The sequence below is a fragment of the Typha latifolia genome, chromosome 13 (assembly GCF_019914945.1).
Source record: "Typha latifolia isolate L0001 chromosome 13, TyphaL0001v2, whole genome shotgun sequence".
Taxonomy (NCBI): Eukaryota; Viridiplantae; Streptophyta; class Magnoliopsida; order Poales; family Typhaceae; genus Typha; species Typha latifolia.
In genome coordinates this window covers 4,443,411-4,465,473 of record NC_133098.1, presented here as the reverse complement: position 1 = coordinate 4,465,473, position 22,063 = coordinate 4,443,411, and the positions used below count along the sequence as shown (strand labels likewise).

General features: G+C 36.0%; 5 protein-coding genes across 14 annotated transcripts in view; 1 reads left to right on the top strand and 4 right to left on the bottom strand.

Moving 5' to 3' along the window:
- Positions 1 to 1,065: 1,065 nt before the first annotated feature.
- On the bottom strand, positions 1,066 to 2,878 carry LOC140799843 (deSI-like protein At4g17486). 2 transcript variants are annotated; one of them, XM_073154335.1, is made up of 4 exons: positions 2,494 to 2,878; positions 2,110 to 2,397; positions 1,739 to 2,017; positions 1,066 to 1,619 (listed from the first exon to the last, which is right to left on the bottom strand). In XM_073154335.1, exons 1-3 carry the CDS (start codon positions 2,624 to 2,626, stop codon positions 1,785 to 1,787), a joined length of 654 nt encoding a protein of 217 aa, XP_073010436.1. In that variant the 5' UTR covers positions 2,627 to 2,878; the 3' UTR covers positions 1,066 to 1,619; positions 1,739 to 1,784. The 2 variants fall into 2 exon arrangements, with proteins under 2 accessions (XP_073010436.1, XP_073010437.1); XM_073154336.1 differs by having other exon boundaries at positions 1,066 to 1,544.
- A 3,536-nt stretch (positions 2,879 to 6,414) lies between these two features.
- On the bottom strand, positions 6,415 to 9,180 carry LOC140799842 (class V chitinase CHIT5a-like). The gene is made up of 3 exons (XM_073154334.1): positions 8,317 to 9,180; positions 7,405 to 7,735; positions 6,415 to 6,553 (listed from the first exon to the last, which is right to left on the bottom strand). The coding sequence occupies exons 1-3, from the start codon at positions 9,106 to 9,108 to the stop codon at positions 6,531 to 6,533; spliced, it is 1,146 nt and encodes a 381-aa protein (XP_073010435.1). The 5' UTR covers positions 9,109 to 9,180; the 3' UTR covers positions 6,415 to 6,530.
- A 2,717-nt stretch (positions 9,181 to 11,897) lies between these two features.
- Positions 11,898 to 14,507, bottom strand: LOC140799519 (uncharacterized). 3 transcript variants are annotated; one of them, XR_012111014.1, is made up of 7 exons: positions 14,355 to 14,498; positions 13,965 to 14,085; positions 12,973 to 13,284; positions 12,843 to 12,889; positions 12,688 to 12,750; positions 12,341 to 12,587; positions 11,898 to 12,262 (listed from the first exon to the last, which is right to left on the bottom strand). XR_012111014.1 is itself a non-coding variant. In XM_073153857.1 (7 exons), the coding sequence occupies exons 2-7, from the start codon at positions 14,071 to 14,073 to the stop codon at positions 12,240 to 12,242; spliced, it is 687 nt and encodes a 228-aa protein (XP_073009958.1). In that variant the 5' UTR covers positions 14,074 to 14,085; positions 14,355 to 14,507; the 3' UTR covers positions 11,898 to 12,239. The 3 variants fall into 3 exon arrangements, 2 of the variants coding, with proteins under 2 accessions (XP_073009958.1, XP_073009959.1); XM_073153857.1 differs by having other exon boundaries at positions 12,341 to 12,473; positions 14,355 to 14,507; XM_073153858.1 differs by having other exon boundaries at positions 12,341 to 12,473; positions 14,352 to 14,498.
- A 103-nt stretch (positions 14,508 to 14,610) lies between these two features.
- Positions 14,611 to 21,139, top strand: LOC140800038 (callose synthase 5-like). 7 transcript variants are annotated; one of them, XR_012111136.1, is made up of 10 exons: positions 14,611 to 15,007; positions 15,179 to 15,246; positions 15,343 to 15,532; positions 17,176 to 17,287; positions 17,369 to 17,488; positions 17,573 to 17,688; positions 17,816 to 17,865; positions 18,347 to 18,527; positions 20,522 to 20,711; positions 20,814 to 21,139. XR_012111136.1 is itself a non-coding variant. In XM_073154670.1 (8 exons), exons 3-7 carry the CDS (start codon positions 15,438 to 15,440, stop codon positions 17,829 to 17,831), a joined length of 459 nt encoding a protein of 152 aa, XP_073010771.1. In that variant the 5' UTR covers positions 14,611 to 15,007; positions 15,179 to 15,246; positions 15,343 to 15,437; the 3' UTR covers positions 17,832 to 17,865; positions 20,814 to 21,139. The 7 variants fall into 7 exon arrangements, 6 of the variants coding, with proteins under 6 accessions (XP_073010771.1, XP_073010772.1, XP_073010770.1 ...); XM_073154670.1 differs by lacking the exons at positions 18,347 to 18,527; positions 20,522 to 20,711; XM_073154671.1 differs by lacking the exons at positions 18,347 to 18,527; positions 20,814 to 21,139 and having other exon boundaries at positions 20,522 to 20,541.
- The window catches only part of LOC140800039 (callose synthase 5-like), a 30,662-nt gene continuing 29,013 nt past the window's right edge, over positions 20,415 to 22,063 (bottom strand). The window contains exons 40-42 of the mRNA XM_073154672.1: positions 21,959 to 22,009; positions 21,668 to 21,853; positions 20,415 to 21,048 (exon numbers count right to left, since the gene is read on the bottom strand). Coding sequence (XP_073010773.1) covers positions 20,818 to 21,048; positions 21,668 to 21,853; positions 21,959 to 22,009 — 468 coding nt within the window. The 3' untranslated portion in view covers positions 20,415 to 20,817. The remainder of the gene's footprint in view (positions 21,049 to 21,667; positions 21,854 to 21,958; positions 22,010 to 22,063) is intronic.

The following is a 22,063-nucleotide window of genomic DNA, read 5'->3' as shown; positions in this document are numbered from 1 at the left end:
TTTCCAATCTGAGATGCCTCCGATTAAAATTTGTCAAGCCTATTTCTTCTTGGACTATAAAAAGAGAGCTTGCCAAAAATAGGGCACAACTTTTAATTTTTTAAGGCAATTAAAGAGCACTTTCGTATGGTCTTGTATTGAACTCGGAGGAAATCCCGCCCCTATTCAGCCCGAAAGGCTTCTACCTTCCCCGAACATTGTGAATGGGGTTATGAGAGTAAAATGTGGGGCTTTTCATATCTCATATTGATGAAGTTCGACTAGATTGAAGATTGCATTGGATGTTGTTTCAAGGCCTTTAACCTTAAAGGACGAGCAAAGTTGGATACCAAGCAAAGAAAGTAATACATAGAATTGTCAAAATAATCAAGCCGGCTAGAACTCGTCTCGATATGGTTCAAATTGATTGTTTTGTATTCTAATCTTATAGAGTTTAATTTTTGAATTCATATCTTTTCCAAATTCATAAAGATTTATATTAGCTTATATATTTGTAATGTTTATATTTTTATAGTTAAGCTAAGCTTTATTTTAAGCTTGATTCAGTTCAAACTTAATTAAACTCAAAATTAGACTTGAATTAATTAAGACTTAAAATTGCTTATTGATTAGCTCATTTAGATTCAAGATCAAAATTAACTCCAATTAAAATAATTTCAATTCAAGCTTCATCACAAATCTAGGCTTAAAATTATTTTCAATACAAGATTGTTCAGTATAAGGCCCGATCAAGATCGGCTAAATTATACCTATAGCGATGCAGAGAGGGAAGAATCAAACAAATCACTTCTAAAATAATTATGGATAATAATGATCAATTTGTAAAATATTTTATAACAGTTGATTATTATATTATCTGCATTGATCTCAGAGATAAGATAAGAGATTTTTTGGCATCAAATCTATTATATTTGTGTCAGCTCTTGCATATTAAAATATTTTAGTCATTACTTAGATTCTAATTATGATTCATATAACTATATACTTCCAATTTCTGGTACATGACCTTCCTCTTACCAAGTGAAGATTTTCTAACATTCCCTACAAAAGATATTAGGAGATGAATTTATTTTCTTTTCTCGTTTAAAGGGAAAGCACATAGGCTTATATTATTTCATTAAAATTCATCATTAGAGTACAACTTAACAAACAGATTCAATAGATTAATAATACGTTTATGATCCAAATCCAGGAACGTTTTAAATCTTAAACCGGTTTAAAATCTCAGCACCCTCTCTATCCATTTGGAGATCCTATTAACACTCGAATCTAATGGTCAACCTTTATTAGCCACCCCAAATCACAACCTCCAAGAGAATCTTTCGGCACTCATGTCGTGCTGACCTGGACCACCACTGGCCGGCTCCTCTACTGGCCGACCGGATCGCCGGTGGTCCCCAGCCACGACGGTGCACTATAACCGGCAGTCTCTGACTCCCGCACGTGTGCGTCTTAACAGCGACCTGACCGCCGCTGTTGGTCTTCGAACAGCGGGAGACGACGACAGCTCAATGGAATGATGCCACGAATCCCGAATATTTCGCCTGGGACCCACTCGAAAGTACGTGCTCACCCATTTTAGAGTAACAAAATCAAAATATTTTACGGACAAAGAACAGCTGTGGGAATTCAATTCCAACGGTTTCAAATTTCAAAAGGAAATAAAAAAATTTCCAACCGAATTCTTTTTTTTTTAATTGAATAAGAAAAGACAAGTGCCTTTTTAGTGGAAATTTACCCCCAAATTCCATCGACAGCGGCGTCGGCGGCGCCGGGGCCGGAGATTAGACCTTGAATGCAGCGGGGGCTGACGTGAGCCCGACGAGAGAGGACGACGACGAGGACCTTCTACTCCTCCTGAGGCTTCTATTCCATATAGAAGAAGAGGCGATGCTGGGGTTTCTCGTCGAATTGCTCCTCAACCTCGCCTTCTCTTCTTGGCGGCTCCCTTTCCCCTCGTCCCCCGGCTGCCTCACCGCCGCTACGTGCACGGGCAGCACACAATTGCAGAGGAACCCTTTAAATGCTCCCCCAATTCCGGTCAGAAAGACCGCACCATAGATCCAATCTTTAGCCAAAAAGGAGGAGAGAGTTTAAGGTGAAAATTACCGATTTTTGCGAGGCGATTGACCCAATTGGGGATCGGCTTCGACGTGAGGCGGAGGCAGGCGACGTTGCAGAAGTGGTTGCAGTTCTTGGAGATGAGGTTGTAGGTGTTCCCCGTGTACTCCACCGCCAGCTCCTCCATGAGAGCCCTCACCTCACGCGGGCCCAGATCCGTGAACCCGATAAGGATCGACTTCCGGAACGCGAACCCCGGGCACATCCGCGGCTCCGCCTCGAAGATCCCCGTCGTCGGGAGCTCGTGCGCGCCGTAGGCGTACTCCACCCCGTGCACTGGAGCCGAAACCCTAGCTCAATAAAACCCTAACAAAACCCTAATCTCGAGAAAAAGAAAAAGAAGGAGAAGGATTCTAACAATAAAGGCCTCACCTTGAACGCCGGAGTGGTAGACGCCGAGCCCGAGCCAGTACGCGTAGCCATTGATGGGGGTAAGGTCATAGACGTTGAGGTACACCGGAACTTCCCCTGGCCGCCGCTTCCGTGAGAACCCTCGGATGAACATCCTGCGGCGGAAATGGCTCTATCGGCGGTGGGGCGGGGGGGAATCCAAATTGGCGTATCACGGCGGCGGGGAGGGAGAAGGGAGAAGTTATTTTGGGGATAGACAAAAAAAATTCGGGATCCGGGTCGCCTCGGCTTCGTTTCCGTCGCACCCGCTCTCTTTCTTTATCGTCCTTCCTCCCTCTCTAATCTCTATTCCATCCAAGGGTAGAATAAATGAAGAATAATACGATGTTCTTATTCTCGGACGGTTACTGCGGGATCCGCTTATCGGGACTATTATACTACACTATTACTCCGTTTTGAGTTTACCGTTATCGCTGAACACCCCCAGCTGTCGGTTGTGCGTGGGTAGGGGATACCGGCCATTGTAGGTCAACTGCTTTTAGGCTTTGAGTGAAGCCCACGCAAAGGGATATATATATATATATATATATCTTACTAGGCTTTTGATAGGCAAAGGGATAGTGGAAGGAAGGATTGCTATAATGGTGGTCATGCTGAGAGGGTACCGAAGCAAAATCATGCCTCCAGAGTCCAGCTGCTTTAAGGTAGATATTTATATAAGGTGAATAATTATTGGTTAAGTCCATTTATGACTTCACTTTTTTTTTAAAATCTTTTTCTTTATTGAATTTTTATAAATTATACCTTATATTTTATTTATTTTATGATTTGTTCCATCTTTGATAATTTTATAATTCAACCACTCTTTTTTCTCTATAATTCTCATTTAACACTCCCGAGCTTAGACGGTATTAAAAAAATAATATTATACTATAATATATAAGATAATTTATAAATATATAAATTACTTATGTTTTCTTCATCCTATTTTTTTCTTCCAAAAAAAAGAAGAAGAAGAAAAGGAGGAGAGGAAGGAGAGGGAGGAGGAAGATGAGAGAAAGGTGGTGGCGGTGGCGATGACGATAGCGACGGTGGAGAAGGTAGGTGGGGAAGATGGTGGAAGGATATAGAAAATGAGAAGAAATAGTTGAAGTATTTTAGTAATTTGGTCGATATTAGTTAGTCAAAATCATATTAGAGTGTTAAATAAGAATTATAGGGGAAAAGAGTGAGTCGAGTTACAAAATCTTTAAAGACAAAGTGCGAATCATAAAATATGTAAAATATAGGGTGTGATTTATAAAAATCTTTTTTTTTTATGGATGAATTAGATTTTAGATATCAACAACTTTTAAGTTAAGATTCGTGAATTATGATGGCAATTAATCTTCTTGCATAATCTATTACTCTAATCTAGACTAGGCTAATTTGATGTTTAGTTGCTGCGTAATAATTAGATTTGATAAAGTTAAAAAGAATACGAATAATAAGTGGAAATTAGTATAAATACTCTTAATTTGATATTAAAATGTCGTATTTCATATGAGATAGATAGATGGTAGAAGAGATGTGAGAAGATTTTATAAATAATTTTAGCCAAATTAAGAGAAAAATTATAAAAATTAGACTTTTATATGAAAAAAATTAAATAATGTCAGGGATAATTTGATGTTTAATTTCTAATCTAGAGTAGCATTTCTTATTCTAGAATAAGAAAAAATAAAAGTCCACATGGGCCATAGAAAAAAATGTTTTATGTCTGACTAGAAATATGATAGCTAAAATGTCGATCCACGCTAAATCTTTAAGCAAGAGTATTTGTCACAGATACATATAAAACTTAGCTAAAGATATTTAGGTCATATATCGATAAGTATTCGATATGATATGGTTGGATGTGAATGATAATAAAAGCAACATATTGGGTGCTTTCGATAAATTTTCCTACAAATATTCTTTCAATATTCTTATATAAATTTCTAAATAGTTCTATTGGCAGACCAAGATGCTATGAACTGTTCTAAGAACTTTATTAAATATTTCATGCTTTATGAATATTTTTATTGTGCTCCAAATAGTTCAATTATCAATTTATAAAACTTATCAAGTGCTGAGATGTTGCAGGACAGCTTTTAATTTTGTAAACAATTCATTAAACTATTCCTAAGCATCTCATTTCTTATTTGATATTTCCTGTCATTTGAAATCTTCTTATTTTTAAACCTACCTTTAATAAATTATTTAATTATTCATCATGACATGAATCAATGGGTTTCGATTCATTTATATTCCATAGAAGATGGTTGGATATTCTAAATTTGATTATTTTTTCCTATCAAATTTTTTAAATAGCACCTTACATTTTTTTTATTAATTTCTTATTTTTAAAGATTTTATAATCAGCACCCTCATTTTTCACTGTAATTTTCGTACAACACTTTAATCGTCTGATTAAATTGAATTATTAAATATTTTTAAAATTATATGTCACCTTATTAAATCAAACTTTTTCCCACTAAAGAGTAATTTAAGTACTTAAAAAAATTATCTTTAATATTATGATATAATACTCTTTAATTTGGCAATGGTTGATTTAATTAACTCATAATATCATATAAAAATTATATAATAAAATAAGAATTTAAATTTTAAAATCCTCACACACAAGATGTTAGTCGAAAAATTAGAAATTATTCTTATAGAAAATAATATTTTTGATCAAGTTTATTGATACACAAATAGAGAAATAAAATATATAAGGATGACCTTAAACATAAGCTGTATAATTGGTTAAAAAGATCGCACCACAATAGAAGCATAGTATCAAGCTTACAACAATTACAAGCATTCATGTATGATTAAGAGTGAGAAAAGTTAGATTGTGATATCTTTGGAAACAAGTATTTCACTTAGCAATCATCAACGGAATCACAAAAAGATCACAACAAGATGCTTGATGGACCTAAAATTTTTTAACATAAAATAGCCATAGCAAGAACATAGATAGAAGAGGGTCAATGTCTTGTAGCTCTGCATAAAGACGCGACACAAACAACCTTGTAAAGGACCACCATAGATCCTAAAGAAGACAAAAAAAGCAACAAAAAAAGTAGAAGGAAAAAACGAGATAACGATGCAGTCGTGACAACGACGATGGCGGCAATAATGGCAATAGGAAAAGGGAGAGGGAGTCAATGGAGAAGGGAGAAGAGAAAAATAAGGAGAAGCGAGATCTTCTTCACCGAGTAATTTGGGATGTGAGGAAAGGAGGCTAAAAAATTAGGAGGAGAAGGAAATAAAGAAAAGAAAACGGAGGACAAAAGTTCTTACAGGATAATAGAAAAAATCTTTCTCCTCTCCACTCTCCATCAACCAAACTGGCTAGAGGAGGGGAGTGGGAGAAGACCACCAACAATGGGAAGAGCTTTAGGGAGAGGAGAATTTGTCTTGAAGCCCTAGTAGAGTTGAGTTGCCGGGGCCATACCTTGATCTTATATACATGACAACTTAAAAGCTGGTTAAGTTGTTAAAGTTATCGACCAACAATATATATCATCTCTTTTTCTTTAAAAAAATGGAAACTTAATAATATGCAGTTAAAACGATGCTGTTATAATTTAAACAAAAAAATTTAGACAATAATAGCCTGTCTAACCATTTGAGCATAATCTCATTGTCAATATTATGTACCATCTCTAAAGACATCATATGTGTAAACTTTATTGCATATAGAGATGGATGATACATAACAATGTTAGCAAAATCTTAACATGACTCATAAAAATTTGGCTCTGATACATATTGACTTTAAATTTTATGTTCTTACATAGCATATATATATAGTTATATACCAATAAAGTTACATGCTTTAATAATATGAACAAAATAAGCATTATATAAAAGTAAACCACATAAATCAAAAGGAACAACAACAAGCAACAGTGAAGAGAACTTGAGATTATAGCAAGCAATCTGAAACCTGTAAACAAGTAAACAATATCTTTCATTACAACAACAATACTCTAAAATAATTTTCCAACAAGAGAGAAACACCATGCTCAATGTCCCCATGCTTTCCAAGCTGTTTCAACCAAAAAATGGATAGTTAATTAGATTATCTTACATTGTTATACCATTCAAATTAAGTACTTACTTTCTTCAAGAACATGAAATAATAAAATTGAACTTTAACTATTCATTTAAAGCTACTTTCTTTTTTAAAGAATAAACCTTATCCACATCTAGCCAACGATGAAAATGCTGAGCGAAAATAGGTTAAAGCTAATAATGTATATCATATCTTTAGCAATTACTTATGTATGATCTTATACACCACATGTGGACATATTAAAGATAATAAAAAATAGAGAATACAGATTTAATGAGGTTAACCGAGGTTTCAATTCTAAATCCTAGAAAGTTAGGCTCTAATATTGTATTAGATAATGAATTGATCTAAAAATTAAATTGTTAAATAACAAATTAATAATATATATAATATGATGTAATAATATATATGTGGACATACAAATATTCTAATTAGGGTTCGCTCAAGTGAACAAATTACTGTCGGCTTTGATGAACCTAAAATTATGAATAATACTTTGATTGCCCTAATTTCTCTACCTTAAAATTCTATTGATGATAGGAAGGATATTTTGATTATATAGCAACTTGCTTAGGACGGCAAATAGTGATGCTAATGATAGTAGAAGTATTTTGATCATATGTGTTGTTAGTTTGGATAAAAAATCTAACAATTATAATTTGATTTTGATCGCATAAGAGTTAAGTGCTTAAATTTAAAGTACGGATGTGAAAATTAAAATTAGACCAAACCACAAGATATAAATTTAATTTGCTAAAAGAAAATATTTTGCTAGTTAGTTATTGTTATGAGACAATTTATATATATTGTTGCATAGTGCTTACCTCCTTTGGAGATGCTCCAATCCTTATTATACCCAATAGCCCAGAAGAAGTATCCTCCAAGCCCCAACCCCTTTGCATACTCTATCTTCTTCCTCACCGATCTCAAGTCATCATAACCAATCCAGTTATCCCCAGCATAAGAGTAAACCCCCACAACCATTTTATCGAACACTACATGGGCATTCTTTTCCTTGTTATAATCCACCACATCGTCATATCTCATCACCCCATCCTCCCCGGAGCCTACACCGACCGCCGCCGCACCAATCCCGTGCTCCGCCGGATTCTTGAGCCGCCACGTCCGCCCGTAAAGCGGCAAGCCAATCACCACCTATTACAACATATATATAGAGAGAGAGGATTAAACTCGCAAAACTTTTAGAGAAATTACATTTTACCCATAATAGTTACATCTAAATTTACTTCCATCTTATATAGTTTCAAATGTGTTACTTTACTCTCTTATGTTTATATCTAAATTAAAATTATTATTATTTTTTGTTATATTTAATTAAATTATTTATTAAATTTGAAGATACTCATTATAAATAAAATTATAAAAAATTAGATAAGTTTTTCAATGCATCTAAAAATAATACTAATCAGATTTTAGATAATAAAAATATAACAAAAATATTAAGTATATATATATATATGTATTTTATCTTTAATATTTGAAATTTAATATATTTATCCAATCCTCACTAACCTTGTATTTAACGAGTATCTTCGATTTGTGATTTGATCAAATATAATAAAAATAATAATTATTGGTAAATTTAGGCTTAGCTTAGTTTGCCGCCAAAAAGATAAAAAAAAGATAAAGGAGGGCTAGCAGGGATGAAATATTAGAATTAATGAAAAGGCAGGGTGTAAATTGCAACATTCGAAGAATTAGTCAGTCAAAATTACCTTTTTCGCCGGCACGCCCGCCGCCACCCATGACTTCAACCCGTAGCTCCCACTAACGTTGCTGGCCGAATCATAGAGCGCCGCGTGCTCCCCGGTCGCCGACGTGTCCCACGAGCCGTGGAAGTCAAAGCACATGGCATTGACCCAATCCAGCGACGCCGCGATCGCGGCCGCTGGGTACGCCCGCGGCACGTCCCCCGGCAAGAAGAACCTCTGCGCGAAGTAAACCGCCGCCGTCAGAAGCAGCCGCGGCCTCCCCGTGGCGGCCGCCTCTTCCTCCACCGCCGCGCGCCACTCGACGAACAGATCCCCGAGGTCCGACATCTGCCCCGGGTTCGCGGGGAACTCCCAGTCCAAGTCAACGCCGTCGAGCTCATAACGACGAGCGACGGAGATCGTCGACTGGATAAAAACCGCCCGACTCGACGGAGCGGAGGCCAACTTTTCAAAGACGGTAGTGTTGGCGCCGCCGCCGCCGATGGAGAGGAGGGTCTTGACGGGCTTGGCGCGGAGGGAGGAGGAGAAGTTGGCGAGGATGGCGGCGTCGGAGGAAGAGATGGTGAGTTGGAAGGTGGAGGGGTCCGGCTCGGCGAAGGCAAAGAGGACGTGGGTGAAGAGAGAAGGGTTGATGGAGGAGGGAGGGAAGGAAGGGTAGAGCCATGAAGGGTAGTAACCAGCTTTGATTGGGGTTTGAGGGATGGAGGTGTGAGGTCTTGCACTAATGGAGGTGGAAAGGAAGAGTAGGATTGTGAGGAGAAGCATGGATGTGCATGTAATCCTCCTCCTATCCATTACTTTGTTTGTGGAGGAGAGAGAGAGAGAGAGAGAGAGAGAGAGAGAGAGAGAGAGAGAGAGAGAGATTAAGTGATTAAGCCTTAATAGGAGTCATGTTTTGTATGTGTATTAGCCATTTAATTAGTATATGTTGACTTGGTATATATTTTTAAGTATTGGATTAGGTTAAGTTAAGCTCACCAAAGTGCTATTAGCCTAAACTTAGTAAGAAATAAAAAAAAAGATATCTAACCTATTAAAAGCATATGATGATATATATATTGTTAAGATTAGAACGTAGAAATATTTGTGTATAAGAAGAGCATTTTTAACTATATGATGCAGTAGTTATAAACCAAAGCAAATAATGAGTCCTATCAGCCATTAAGATTTTCTAAAGCAATTAAGGTAGAGAACTAGTCTAAGCTTATCTTACAACAATAGAGAAGGAGAGCTTTTAAATCTCATAGAGAGATATTTGAAAGCTATATTGTGGTTGATATTTAGTAAAATTTTTATTAAAGAGCACTATATACTATGCATATGATTTAGACTTATTGTAATTGTTGAAAAACTTAGTTACCTAAAGAGCAAATTTTTTTTTTAAAGACCACAATTCCTATTAAGTAGCATTTTAATCTAACCTTTGAATGCTAGACTAGAAGCTCACTTAGGGTGTAATTTCCATGGTGTGCATTGACTGCTTGTTATTAGTCTCACTTAATGCTGAGATGCTTTATGTCTCACAGAGTTTTGGCTTATTGTATAGCTTATGAATGATCCACGTACAACTCCACTCTGTTGTAAAAGTTCTTACTCACAAGCATGTACAGTGCAGCCTGGATTGCAGAACTTCTCACAGTTGATTACTTGAAAAAAAAAATTGAGTTTTTGACCTGCTGTTGCTGCTACAGTAAATTAATCTTTCCAAAACTAGAATACTATTCAAACTATTTTTTAAACCAGTAGGACAGTAAAATCACTGTCTCAGATAGCATGACTCTTAGTAAAATGATATGTTTTTCAATAGGCTAAACTATAAAGAAAAAGTTTAGATTATCAAAATTTTGCATAAAAATATGTTAGTTGTGAAGATATAGAAAAGATATATAAAATGGAATGTCGTAATTATTCCTCTTAATCAACTGTGCTCAAAATCGCAATATAAAGATCATAACTCTTCTAAATTAAATTTCAAATTTATTATATAATAATTTATAATTAAAAAAAAAATTAGACAACCGTTTTCTAGTATATTAAAAAATTAATTAATCTATTAAAAATCGTTGTCTCTGATAGTGATTTCATACGTCGTATTGTAGCAATACTTTAGTCAAATACTCTAAAAAATCGTGCAGAGCTTTCGAAAGATTTGGCATTCAGACAATGGCTTCCAAGGCATCAGCTGCACAGGTGTTTTCTAGACAAAACCTGCTGCTATTCTTTTGTCACTAATGGAGTGATGTCACTGGGAGTCGTCGAGCCTCCTCTGTCTTTGGCATTGGAGGCTTTTTTAAGGTTTGTTGCTAGTGGAGACTGGAGTGCATGTCTCTAGTGCTGAATTAAAGGGAGTGGTGTCTCTAGTTGATTCAAGAAAGATAGTGGATTCTAGAAAGTTATTCACTGGCCTGCAAATTATCATGGAGTCATGCTGTCATGGGGACCTCAATCTCCTTCACTGGCCGGCAAATTTGACAAATTTGAGGAAGGCATAGGTTATAGGTTTAATTTGAGTATTCTCATGTCTTTATTATCGGTCATACATGACAGAAATTATAGGTTTAACGTTTCTCGTGAATATTAGAATTTATAACGGCTATTTGGTCGATATTTTATTAAAGTGTTATATGCATATAATTTGAGCTTATTATTTTTTATTTTAGAGTTAATTATATTTAGAGCTCCGTAAATTATCACTCTTTTTTATGTTTTTTATAGACTATTTTTTTTATGTCACATAAAAGTGCCTCAAATATTTTTCGTTAAATTTTCGTTATCTTTTCATCTCTAGGTTTCCATATGTAGGTACCTGTGAATAACTAACTATATAATATATTTATATATATATATATTTTTTTTTTCTTAAAAGAGCAAAAAGAATTTTAATATACTAAAATACCTTTATCTTTTAGAGGGATATTTTGTCCAGCTTTTTCCATCTTTGATATTAATGGGATGAGACATTTTCAATAGTTTAAAGAATTTATATGTTATAAAACAAGTTTACTGAGGTATAAATAGTATGATAATTTATAGAGTCAAGTGTAAATTTTTTAAAAAAAAATTATGAAAGGATTGATCTAATTATCTAATTTATATATATCCAGAAGGGCTAGATTTTTTTATCTAGCCTATAGGCTCATAATTATAAAAATGATAATGATAATTAAGATGCTCTATAAATATATTTATTCAGACATAGTTTAATCTGATCAGAAGGAAATAACTAGGGTTGAATAAAATGGCTTGTGGTAATTATAGTTGTACATTTGTACCTCAATACTTAAATATCTTCATGGAAATAAGATGAGAAATTAGTGACTCCTGGACAATATTATAATGCAAATTTAACTATCTCTCATGTTGCTATTATCGGAGGCATACATAGCTGCAATGTGATGCAAGAAATGCATGCTTACAATCACATTTTTCTGAAGAAATGTGCTCCATTTAGCATATTTATAACACTCTTAGAAGTGACCAATCATCTCTAATCAATCGTTGGAATGACAGATTTACGACGGTTGCCAGCATCGTAAGGAATACCACAACGAAGCCAAAGTAAATTGCATAAAAGTAACTGCCTGTATCTGGAAGTCAGGAACTGAAGATTTATAGGAAAAGTCAATTACAACGTCGATCTGTCATTGAAATCACAAGATGCGAGAACTATGTGACAGAATATAACATAACAAGTACAACAGTTGCAACTCTCAAGATTTTTACAACATTTTTACAGGGGAATAAACAATCCTCCTGATTAGATTTTCATAGTTCCATCTTCGAGGGGAAGTTTTCAGGCATATCCACTAGTCAAACTAGTTTCCGTCTACTAAAATATTATCCTGAAACAAAGCACCTCTGATCTTTAGATGCATTAAAAATAATGTTTCTCCAATCAAGATGATGTTACCGACGATACTGTCAAATTAGGAGGCGTCATCTCCAGATTCTGAGAATTGCCATTTGGAGAACATTAGAATAAGGCAAAGCTAGTGGTTATTATTGAGCAAATGAAACAGCTATTTACCATGAATTGCCTCCAAGTTTTCTTCTTTGTACACTCCAAGGGGTGAGCCACGCACGGATAAAAGCATCTCACCATTCTGGGGCAACCTTAGAGTTTTTGGCGTCATGCCAAAAGAAAGACGATTACTCATGGCCTGCAAGAAGCATGATTCTCACCAAACATGAAAAGGAAAGAATAAAGTAGAACTTAGCTTTCCTGATTTGTCCTGTAAATGCTACAGGAAGAGGAAATATGGAAGCATCTGCAACTATCATAAGAAACATTTGATCCATATTGTGATCATATGTAAAGTATTATAAATCCATCACAGTAGTAGCACATGAAAATATGTTAAAGAAATTACAAACCCCAGGAGTCTGAAAAGCCTCTCTTGCTCCTGCCATTTGATTTTCGGAATATTCGCCCAAGCCCTTGAAGCCACAAAGAAATTACCTTTTTAAGAACAGTGAATAAAGTGAACATAAGTATCTAAAATCATTAGTTCAAAAAAACATGATCTTACAAAATCAGGAATGTGCAAGTTGGCAGCTTCTAAGAAGTTCTTCTTCACTGCAAGGATTGTACCAATTAACAGTAAATCTAAATATGCAGAGTCCAGAATGTAGTGCGTTCATGGAAAAGCTCATGCCAACCTGAGTTCACTGAAAACTGAAGACCATGAACAGCTGAAAGTTTGGCAGCATTCCCAAGTGAAATATGCATATCCCTGTCATCTGCATCTTTTCCAGGTATATAACCATCTCTATCATTCCACGTCAACTCAAATATCTTGTACCTTTCGTTTCTTATAATTGTTAGGTTGGACAAGTTTTCCTGGAAAAACTTTAATGCCGGTGTCTCCATCTGTTCCTTGCTGATGTAGGAGCGCAACAATCGCAACCGAGAGAGCAAGTTCTCAGTCTCTGCCTCACAAATAGCGTGAATAGCAGCAACTCGACGTTCAACTATTCACATGGGAAATAAGATTAGCATACCTGAATGTTAACATGGACAAGAAATGAATGAGCAATAAATTGACAAACCCCTAGCAAACAACTAACTTTCATATGGGAAGATAACTTAGCATAGAGTTAAAATAGACAATAAAAAGGCCCTATCAGTTTTATCAACACCTTGCACACTAATTAACAAATGAAAAATCAAATATATGGTTCAGCAAATTTATCAAACTTATCATGCATTCCCAAGATGTAAGAAAATTGACTAATAATAGAAGTAACAAGAATTAGATGACCAGGACAACTAGCTCACAAACAGGTATACTAGGGAAGGCATCAGAGAAGCAACAAAGGTATAGTAGTACATCATTAAAGCTCTGTAACTTCACAATCTAATTTGCTTTCTAAGTCTAATTATGTACATGCCAGAATCTTTTCAGACTATATTGCAACTAGGTTGCCATATTAACAAAGCCGCTTAGGATCTGCTTGAGTCCAGCTCAACATTAGACTCGGTTAACCTTATCTGGAGCTCAAATGTTCATGCTCAACCAGTCTTCTCAAGCTCAAAATTAATTTCAGGAAGATTAGCAACACTAATTGGATGAAAGGTTCAATATAGAATAAGAAAACTAAACTACAAAAGGAAAAGGAGAATTGGAAGCAATCTAGATCTATAACGGTACCTTCCCGCTCATTGAATGATTGCCCCCTGTCTTCAAATTGCACAGTGCTTCTCTCATTCGCCCTCGATTGTGATACTTTGGCTGCTCTCTTCCTTCCTCTTCGCACCATTGCCAGTACTCACTGTCAAGAGAGGAGGAGAGAGAGAGAGAGAGAGAGAGAGAGAGAGAGAGAGAGAGAGAGAGAGAGAGCAGCAGCAGCAATGTAAAAAAGGCAGCCACATAGAAATAAGCAAAGTAAGATTTATACAACTATCCTTGTGATGCAGTTCACAAGTATATGTTTCCAATAAGCAATGTACATTCCAACGATGGCCGTGCCACAGGCACGGCCCGTGCCGACCGTCGGCCGGCCGGCACGTGCCGTAAGAAAAGGAGAGAAAAATGTACCACCTTGGCCGTCGCCGTCGTCGCTGGACTTCACCGCAGTCGCTGGCCTTCGCCGTCGCCGCTCCCGGTCGCCGTCGCCGCTCCCGGTGGCTCACGTCGGGTGCCCTAGCTGAGGGAGGGGAAGAAAGAGATCGAGAGAGAGAGATCGAGAGAGAGAGGTGGGTTTTTATCGGTTAAAAACTTAAGTTGAGGATCCGGATCCGGCTCCGGATCCGCAACTTAAGTTTTTAACCGATAAAAACCCACCCCCTCTCTCTCTCTCTCTCTCTCTCTCTCTCTCTCTCTCTCTTCCCCTCCCTCAGCTAGGGCACCCGGCGACGGCGACCGGGAGCTGCGACGGCGAATGCCAGCGACGACGGCGACAGTGAGCTCGACGACGAGGTCGATGGCGAAGCTATTAGGAGGGGTGCCGTGCGGCACCCCTCGTGCCACGTGCCGGTATGCCGCCGGCACGGCCATCCTTGGTACAAAATAGCATGTCCATCAGTAACTTCAGTTGTGGGGTTATCATAATCAATTTTTTGTAATAGATGAGTGGAACAACTTCATGGAGAGAATTAACTGTAAAAGAGAGAGTGAAGTTTGGGAGAATGAGAAGAATTTCTTACAACTTCGTCACTGGGCCTCTCTTCGTGGACAAACACTCTGTAGAACAGGTACTTGTTTTACTCAAGGTTTTTTGTGTTGTCGGTGCACTTCATACCAGTGCCCCATTAGCATTACATGCCGACACAGTTTTTTATGCGGCTAGTGTGCATTGTATAATGTAGGCTGTGCTTTATAGATAACAATAACTTTCATTGTCGCTCATCTTTCTGTGTCAACAGTTAGGGGCATGATGTACTACCGAAGAGCTTTGAAGCTGCAGGCTTTTCTTGACATGGCTCTGAAAGTGGTACGATTTTTTTTTCTTGCCCACATCTAGCAGTTCTCTTTCATAAATTTTCTTCTAATGTTAGGAGTGATACTTCACTTTCCTACTTGCCTGCAGAAATATTAGAAGGATATAAAGCTGTTACAGATAGTGTAGAGGAAGAAAAAAAGAGCCAAAGATCTCTGTCTATTCAACTTGAGGCCATAGCAGACATGAAATTCACATATGTTGCCACTTGCCAAATTTATGGCAATCAAAAACAATCGGGAGATCTGCGTGCAACAGACATTCTGAACTTGATGGTTAAGTAAGTTTGGTCCATCAATTGATTCAATTTTATACTTGGCCTTGAACTTTTTGCTCACTATTAAAGTCAACTCGATGATCTAATGCTTCAAAGTGATGAAGACATGTTCCCTTCAGTAAAACTTGCTATAGTATAGTTTTTGCTACCTCATGGTTTCATACCAACTGCATGGTCTTTGTCATTCTGATGACTACCAATGATGCCGGATACTTATCTATAAAAAAGAAGTGTATGTCACATTACATAATCTGTAGGTGGAAGTATCATATTTTTCATTTTGAAGAGGGTTCCAAATGTTAAAGTTGATCTCTGTCCCATACCAAACATAAAATTTTAGAGTATGTGTGTGTTAAAACTTAAAATACGACACTTTTTATTTTTTAAGCATATATAAAATGAAAAAGGAAAAAATGATCATCAATTAGGGAAAAGGAAAAGAGATCAGTACAGAGAATTTATCCAACTCTATGAGACTATATTCTCTTTCTTGTTGTGCAACACAATCGTTTCCATTATGATAATTTCAAGGTTTCACCAGAGAAAATGAGATGAACCATTTAGGATGATTATCAACCAGAGTTGATAATTGCAGCTAGAAATCAATTCAAACCTTCAGAGATCTTACTAAAAAACATCTTATAGACATTAAACAGTATTTATGTAAATTTTCCTGACAGTTCCTGTTGATTTTATGGAATTTCATTCTGTGCTCTTTCGACGTGAACTAATGAAATTTACCAAAGCCTTGAGATTATAGCTAACTTTGGATTGGTCTTTGGCCAAAATCATTCTTAAACAGAAGTAGACAAGATCATGAAGCAAAGATGATAGTATGATACCATTTAGGCACCAACAATACTTTTTACTATATTACAAGCACTCCTAGGAGAAAATTATCAAGACCACTTCTGCTAAGTAATTTAAATTAGGTTATCAGTTCTTTTGTAATGTGCCTATTAGGTAGTAACCTACAGATATCAGAGAAGAAGGCATCATTGATAAAGCACGTAGCTAGCTGAGCAAAAAATTGCACAAGACTGCAAGTTTTGCCAAGTATTGCAGAATAGTGCTGGACCTTCTCTAAAGATTGCATAACGTACATTTAGTATTATGAGCCAAATTTATCATACACATAAACCAAGATTACGACTTATCTTCCTTGTCCCAAGCACAAGTATTTTACAAAGTACCAATTACTTAACAAGAATAATAGAATATATATATATATATATATATATATATATATATATATATATATATATATATATATATTGTATCAGTAATGCTGTTTGCCATTTGATTTCCATGTTATTCATTGAGAATGATTAATAATATATGAGATTACTATACTACACCTAAAATTCCCTTGTGTTTCACTTGGAACTTTTGTTCTGCATATTGTTTTCTGCTACCACACTGTACCTTTATTACTAGAGATTGATATTTTCTTTATTTATACAACTATTCCTTTCCTCCGTTTGATTTCCATCTTACTTATCGAGAATGATTGACACTACATGAGATTGCTTTAGTACATCTAAGATTCCCTTGCATTTCACATGAAACTTTGGTTCTGCATAATTTTTTCTGCTACCACACTGTACATTTATTATTAGATATTGATATTTTCTTCATTCATACAGTTATCCTTCCCTCCGTGTAGCATATATTGACGAAGTTGAAGAAAGAGATGGTGACAAGGTACAGAAGGTCTATTATTCTGTGCTAGTGAAAGCTGTTGATAATCATGATCAGGTAAGCATAATTCACAATTCATCCCATCTAGTTTAAAAACTAAACTCCATTCAATTTATTTCTTCTCTTATTCTGTGAAAGGAAATCTACCGCATAAAATTGCCAGGACCAGTAAAAATAGGTGAAGGAAAACCTGAAAACCAAAACCATGCCATAATTTTCACACGCGGCGAGGCACTCCAGACAATTGATATGAATCAGGTAGTTCCTGAGAAGCTATGCGATCACTTGATTTGTCTTATATCTTGTAGCTTTTACCTCATATAATGATGAGGAATTCTTTAGGACAATTATCTGGAAGAGGCTCTAAAAATGCGTAACCTCCTGGAAGAATTTAATCAAGATCATGGGCTGCGTCAGCCTAGTATCCTTGGTGTGCGTGAGCACATATTCACAGGAAGGTATTGTTGTTATTCATTGACATTAAACAACTTCATTTTGACTCATCAGTAAGATGAAATTGCCACCAAATGTATTGACAATCTTTGATCATATGTATCATCTCTGGCGTGGTTTATGTCAAACCAGGAAACCAGCTTTGTGACAATTGGACAGAGAGTCCTTGCAAGACCACTGAAGTAAGTTTGTCTCTCTCTTGGTGATTGGCTACCTTAAGATTATTTTGCATTCATTGTATTATACCTGTAATATTGTCTATCAAAGTGTGTCCTGTTATGTCGACGTGTCGTGTATGGATTCTGCTAGAAGAGTCTCCTAGAACTACACATTATGGTTGTGGCTTACTTAGAATCAAGGATTAACATATAGCGCCGTGATTCTTGTGTGTGAGTCATTAGTGCAAACATTGCATTCCTTGTATTATACCTGTAAATCTGTAATATTGTCTATCAAAGTGTGTCCTGTTACATTGACATGTCGTGTATGATTCTGCTAGAAGAGTCTCCTAGAACTACACATTATATTATGTTGTGGCTTACTTAGAATCAAGGATTAACATATAGCAGCATGATTCTTGTGTGTGAATCATTAGTGCAAGCATTCTGAGGAGCGTTAGTTGGCACACCCTCTTGTCAAATACTTCATGTTGGTTCTGCACAGGGTTGAACAAGGCCAGCACAGGGGAATTGGTTTGGCAAAAAGGAGTGCTGACAATGGGTTAACTATTGAGCCATGCATATCAGCATGTCCACATGGGCAGTCGATGTTTGGAACATTCACGCAAAGATGGTCATGTCTGTCGACACGGCCCAAGCAGAAGAAGTATTGGCACTCGGCACAGGTTATACCAATGGCACAACCCTATGCCGGGGGTGTGCCGATCCGAATCGGTTGACACAAGTTTCTTTTCTACACTTAGTATATCATTTGGGTATATAAATGATAGATCCAGCTCAATTTTGCTAGATCTATCATTTGAAAAGATTTTTCTATATAGATCTAACATCTTAGTAATAGATCTATGAAAAGTACTCTTTATAATGTAGGAATTAAAGGGAAAATTTGATCCCCCCAAAGTTCTGCCAAAGTAAAAAATTTGATATTTGTATGTTAAATTCATTCAAATTGGGTCAAAATAGGTATGGAATATGTTAGATAAACTCTATATTAGTTTATTTAAACCCAACTTTTATATTTTCTAGTTAATTAGATTTCCCTCCAAACTTAAAAAAAATGCAAAATTAATGTCAAATTCGTTTAAATTTGGTCAAGATTGATATACCAACAATTATGGACTATCTTGTCTCGAAACCTATAACTGTAACATGATTGGATAATGTTAGCTTGGAAGTGTTGGGGACTCGTAATCCATTTAATACATAAGCAATGTTCTTGTTGGGTTGAATTTGGCCCATACAACCTAAATCAATTGCCTTCTCTACCTTATGGTGAGGAAGGTAAGGCCTCAATGGGAGAATGTGGTGGAGGTGAAGAGGTGAGGTGGAGAGAATCTTGATCTCAAGTGAAGGGGGCTAAACTATGATATGGTATCCCCTAGACCTAGGGCCATCAAAATAGTTAAGTTGGCTCGAACTACGCTCAATAAGACTGAGTCAAGACTCGTATCTGTAACAAGTCAAGCTTGGTCAATTATATCAGGCTTAGAAACTAATTTCAAGTCATGCTTGAGCAAAAGCTGGCTCTCGATTTACATTTATTAATATATATATATATATATATAATATAGAAATAATAAATAAATTTTAATTTGATTTAATTATATTGAGTGTAGATAATCTAAGATTCAATTTAAGTTTGATTCAAATCCTTTCCTTCTTTCCAATCTCTCTCCATAGTATAGGTATTTTGCATTAAAGAACCCCTTAATTACGGTATTTGACCGTTTTGATCTTTTTAGTTTTGGAATAGCAAATAAGGACCTCATTTACTAATTTAGCTCTAACAAAGTAAAAAAAAAAAGCCGTCCAGTTCTAAAACTATACACAAATACTATGCAATATATATATATATATATATATATTTAATTTTATCAAGGTGTGCATTCAAATATAATGATAAAACGACACACATTATTTATATAGATTATACGCAAATAGTATACAAAATATACTTTCAAATTTACGAAGATACGCAACTAAACATACAACTTTCAATAAGGGTACCATAACTAAGAGGATTTTTCATGTAAATCATTCCAATCCTCTCCTCCGCTATTTTCCATATTTTTTACTCCAAATATCAACTCCTATTATCATATGATTTTCCTTCCTCTTTTCGAAACTCTCTCCCTCCCTATTTTAAGTCAAATCTTTCTTCCTCTCCCCTTCCCTCCAAATTTCTTTTTGCTTGTTCCTATCAATCTCTCTTGCTCCCATTAATCCCTATCAACCACTCAATTCCCATGAACCCCACATATATGCATATGAAGTTATGAACAAAGAGCCAATTTATAAAATCAACTTTTATTTTAACAGTATAACCCTCTATAAGAATTATGATAGTTCAAGAGGTCTTAATGTCATGTTTTTTTTCCCTTTAGCGAGTATAAGTGATAATAGGCTATAGTTCAAGAGGTCTAGATATAATTTAGCCTTGAAATGAACATATTGAAAGTTTAAGCACTACCGAAAACGCTTAAACTTTATCGTTCTTTTTTCCCACCCAATGAGAGATCACAGATACTTTCTCAAAAAAAAGAGAAAAATAATTCTGATAAACAATTTGCTAATTTCAGTTAATATTTTCTGTATTTCTTTTTTTGTGTTTTATACAACAGATGTCAATCGATATTTACACAATTGACAATGCCTCCAGGATACAAGATAGAAGGGAACAAAAAAGATTGCATTACTGCTGCAACTCTCAAGACAGCAAACTTTCTTTCAGTTCCACTAGTTCAAAACTAGGAGATGTCTCCTATCTCTCCCTCCATTACCTTTCTATTGCTCTACTCCTTGCTCTTTCCAATGGTGTATATGCTCTCTTATACACTTGAAATGCAATGGTAAATCTGTATATAGGGGATCCTCTTCTATAGTCATAGCTCTCTGACCTTGGGGTATATATCTTCAACTAACTCTTCAACTATCTCCATTCTCTTGCTCAGCGTTTCAGTTATGCTTCTTTCCACCGGCAAGAATACGAGAAATCTGCAGGCCTCGGCTGAAGGCCTGGTTAAATAAGAGCCTGGTCTGGAACTCAGAGACAAATGGAAACCATGCCAACACAGCGACTGGTATGAAGATCACAAGCGCCATAATGTATTCATATCCCCTTGCAAGAGCTTTGACCGAGCCCCACAGCCCCACTGCCTTCACCACTGGCTTGCATGCCTGTGATATCTGCTCCAAAGATGCCCACATGAAAATAATTGAGGTTGCACTTGTAAGATACTAGATAGAAGAAGAAGAGATGGGATTTTTTTTTAAAACTTTTTTGAAGGTCTCATATTTGATTGTATACTTCTTATTTTGAATGGCTTGTTGGATACCTCTTATACTTAACTAATAGTTATAACAGAAGCAATTTAAAAGTAAAAGATAAAGCATGGTTTGAAGTATCAGTTTCATGTTAGTTTCAATTCTGATCCTTAGAAAAATAAATATTTTAAGCCCATTATGGTTCAGAATAGGTATCAAAACCAGAAATTTTGATAATTTCAGTCTTAACCAATGAGTTTCAGCTTTAGTTTTCATTAAGTTAAGTTTCAGCCATTGTTGTCCTGTCTCGGGTGAAACTTCAAATCTCCAAGTAAGGGCATTTTTGTTACTTTTACTGCTAAATGTGTTCATAATTAAGGGGTATACATGCAAAGTATGATATTTGGAGGGGTATACATGCAAATAAGTGAGTATACATGGACAAACAAAGCAGGTATTATCTCCAAACATAGAAGTAGAGAACTAGATACTGGGTTTAAATCTTTTCCAACATATTCATCTACTTACAAAAACAAAATACCTGCAGAAGTGCCCATCCTGTTGGTGCAAAAGCAAGTAAGCTGGCAAAGATGTCGCTTATTGTTAGATTAAGAAGGGAGAAAAGGATGCCAAGAGTCCCGATGGATCCAATAAACAAGAATAATTTGAGAAGCCGGAACATGAGTTGAAAATCAGCACTAAACTTTTTCCTACCCATGGACACCACCTACAGAAGAAGCTCAAGTTCATCAAGTAGCAAATGAGAAAGTACTAAAGGCGGGGAAGAATAACACCTTTTGTTTATTTTCCAAATGTAAAATAAACAACTGACCTTCAAAAGTAACACCACTGCAACAATCACCAGCCAGGATAGACCATACACCTAATCATAAGATTAAATTTGTTGTCAGTAAATACATTAGAACTTTACCATGAT